This window comes from Brassica oleracea, unplaced genomic scaffold (assembly GCF_000695525.1).
Source record: "Brassica oleracea var. oleracea cultivar TO1000 unplaced genomic scaffold, BOL UnpScaffold08693, whole genome shotgun sequence".
NCBI lineage: Eukaryota > Viridiplantae > Streptophyta > Magnoliopsida > Brassicales > Brassicaceae > Brassica > Brassica oleracea.
This window is the reverse complement of record NW_013625214.1, coordinates 1-627: the sequence shown is the minus strand read 5'-3', so window position 1 is coordinate 627 and position 627 is coordinate 1. Positions and strand designations below refer to the sequence as shown.

At 37.6% G+C, this 627-nt stretch overlaps 1 protein-coding gene across 1 annotated transcript; it reads right to left on the bottom strand.

Moving 5' to 3' along the window:
- Positions 1 to 33: 33 nt before the first annotated feature.
- LOC106322168 lies at positions 34 to 623 on the bottom strand (the record flags this gene model as incomplete). The annotated part of the gene is made up of 2 exons (XM_013760308.1): positions 34 to 196; positions 285 to 623. Coding segments are annotated over 2 exons (502 nt in total), but the record flags the coding sequence as incomplete, so codon positions are not given.
- Between the last annotated feature and the right edge of the window lie 4 nt (positions 624 to 627).

Below are 627 nucleotides of genomic sequence, written 5' to 3'. Positions count from 1 at the left end.
TTTTTTTAAGAAACCAAAAGATCTGAAACTCACAATCAGAATCTGTTTTAACCCATTTGCTCCCATCACCACTTCTTCCTTCTTCTTCCTCGTTCTTTAGTGAAAGCTGTTGCTTATCTTCCACGTATCTCTTTGTTGATGTTTGCTTCGAGGAAGCTTGAGCATTAATCTTCTTCTGTAGCATCACCCTCAGTAACTGTATATATATATCGTGTAAATAATAAGTTACATGAACAAAACACTCTACTTAGTATTCAAAATGGTGTTACGAGCTTTAGTAGTACCTTTTCCATTCTTGATTCTTGAAACGTGTCTCTCAAGCTAGGGTTGGGAAGAGGAGATAACCCCTCTGAACATACAAACATCTTCTTGAAAAGATAAAAAACAGAGGTTTTGATCAAATCTCTCTTACTCTTCTTCTTTTTATTGCTACTCTCTGTAGAAATAGCTTTGCATCTTCCCAAGATAACACTGATTGTACGCTCCATTTCTTCTTCGTTCTCATCAAAATCACCACCACTAGCGAGCGCGTTGCTGATTCGTCTATCGACTTCAAGACTCGAAGGACAGTTCAAGAATCTATCCAAAGGAAGATTCCCAAGTTCTCTATTTACATCAGACTTCCTC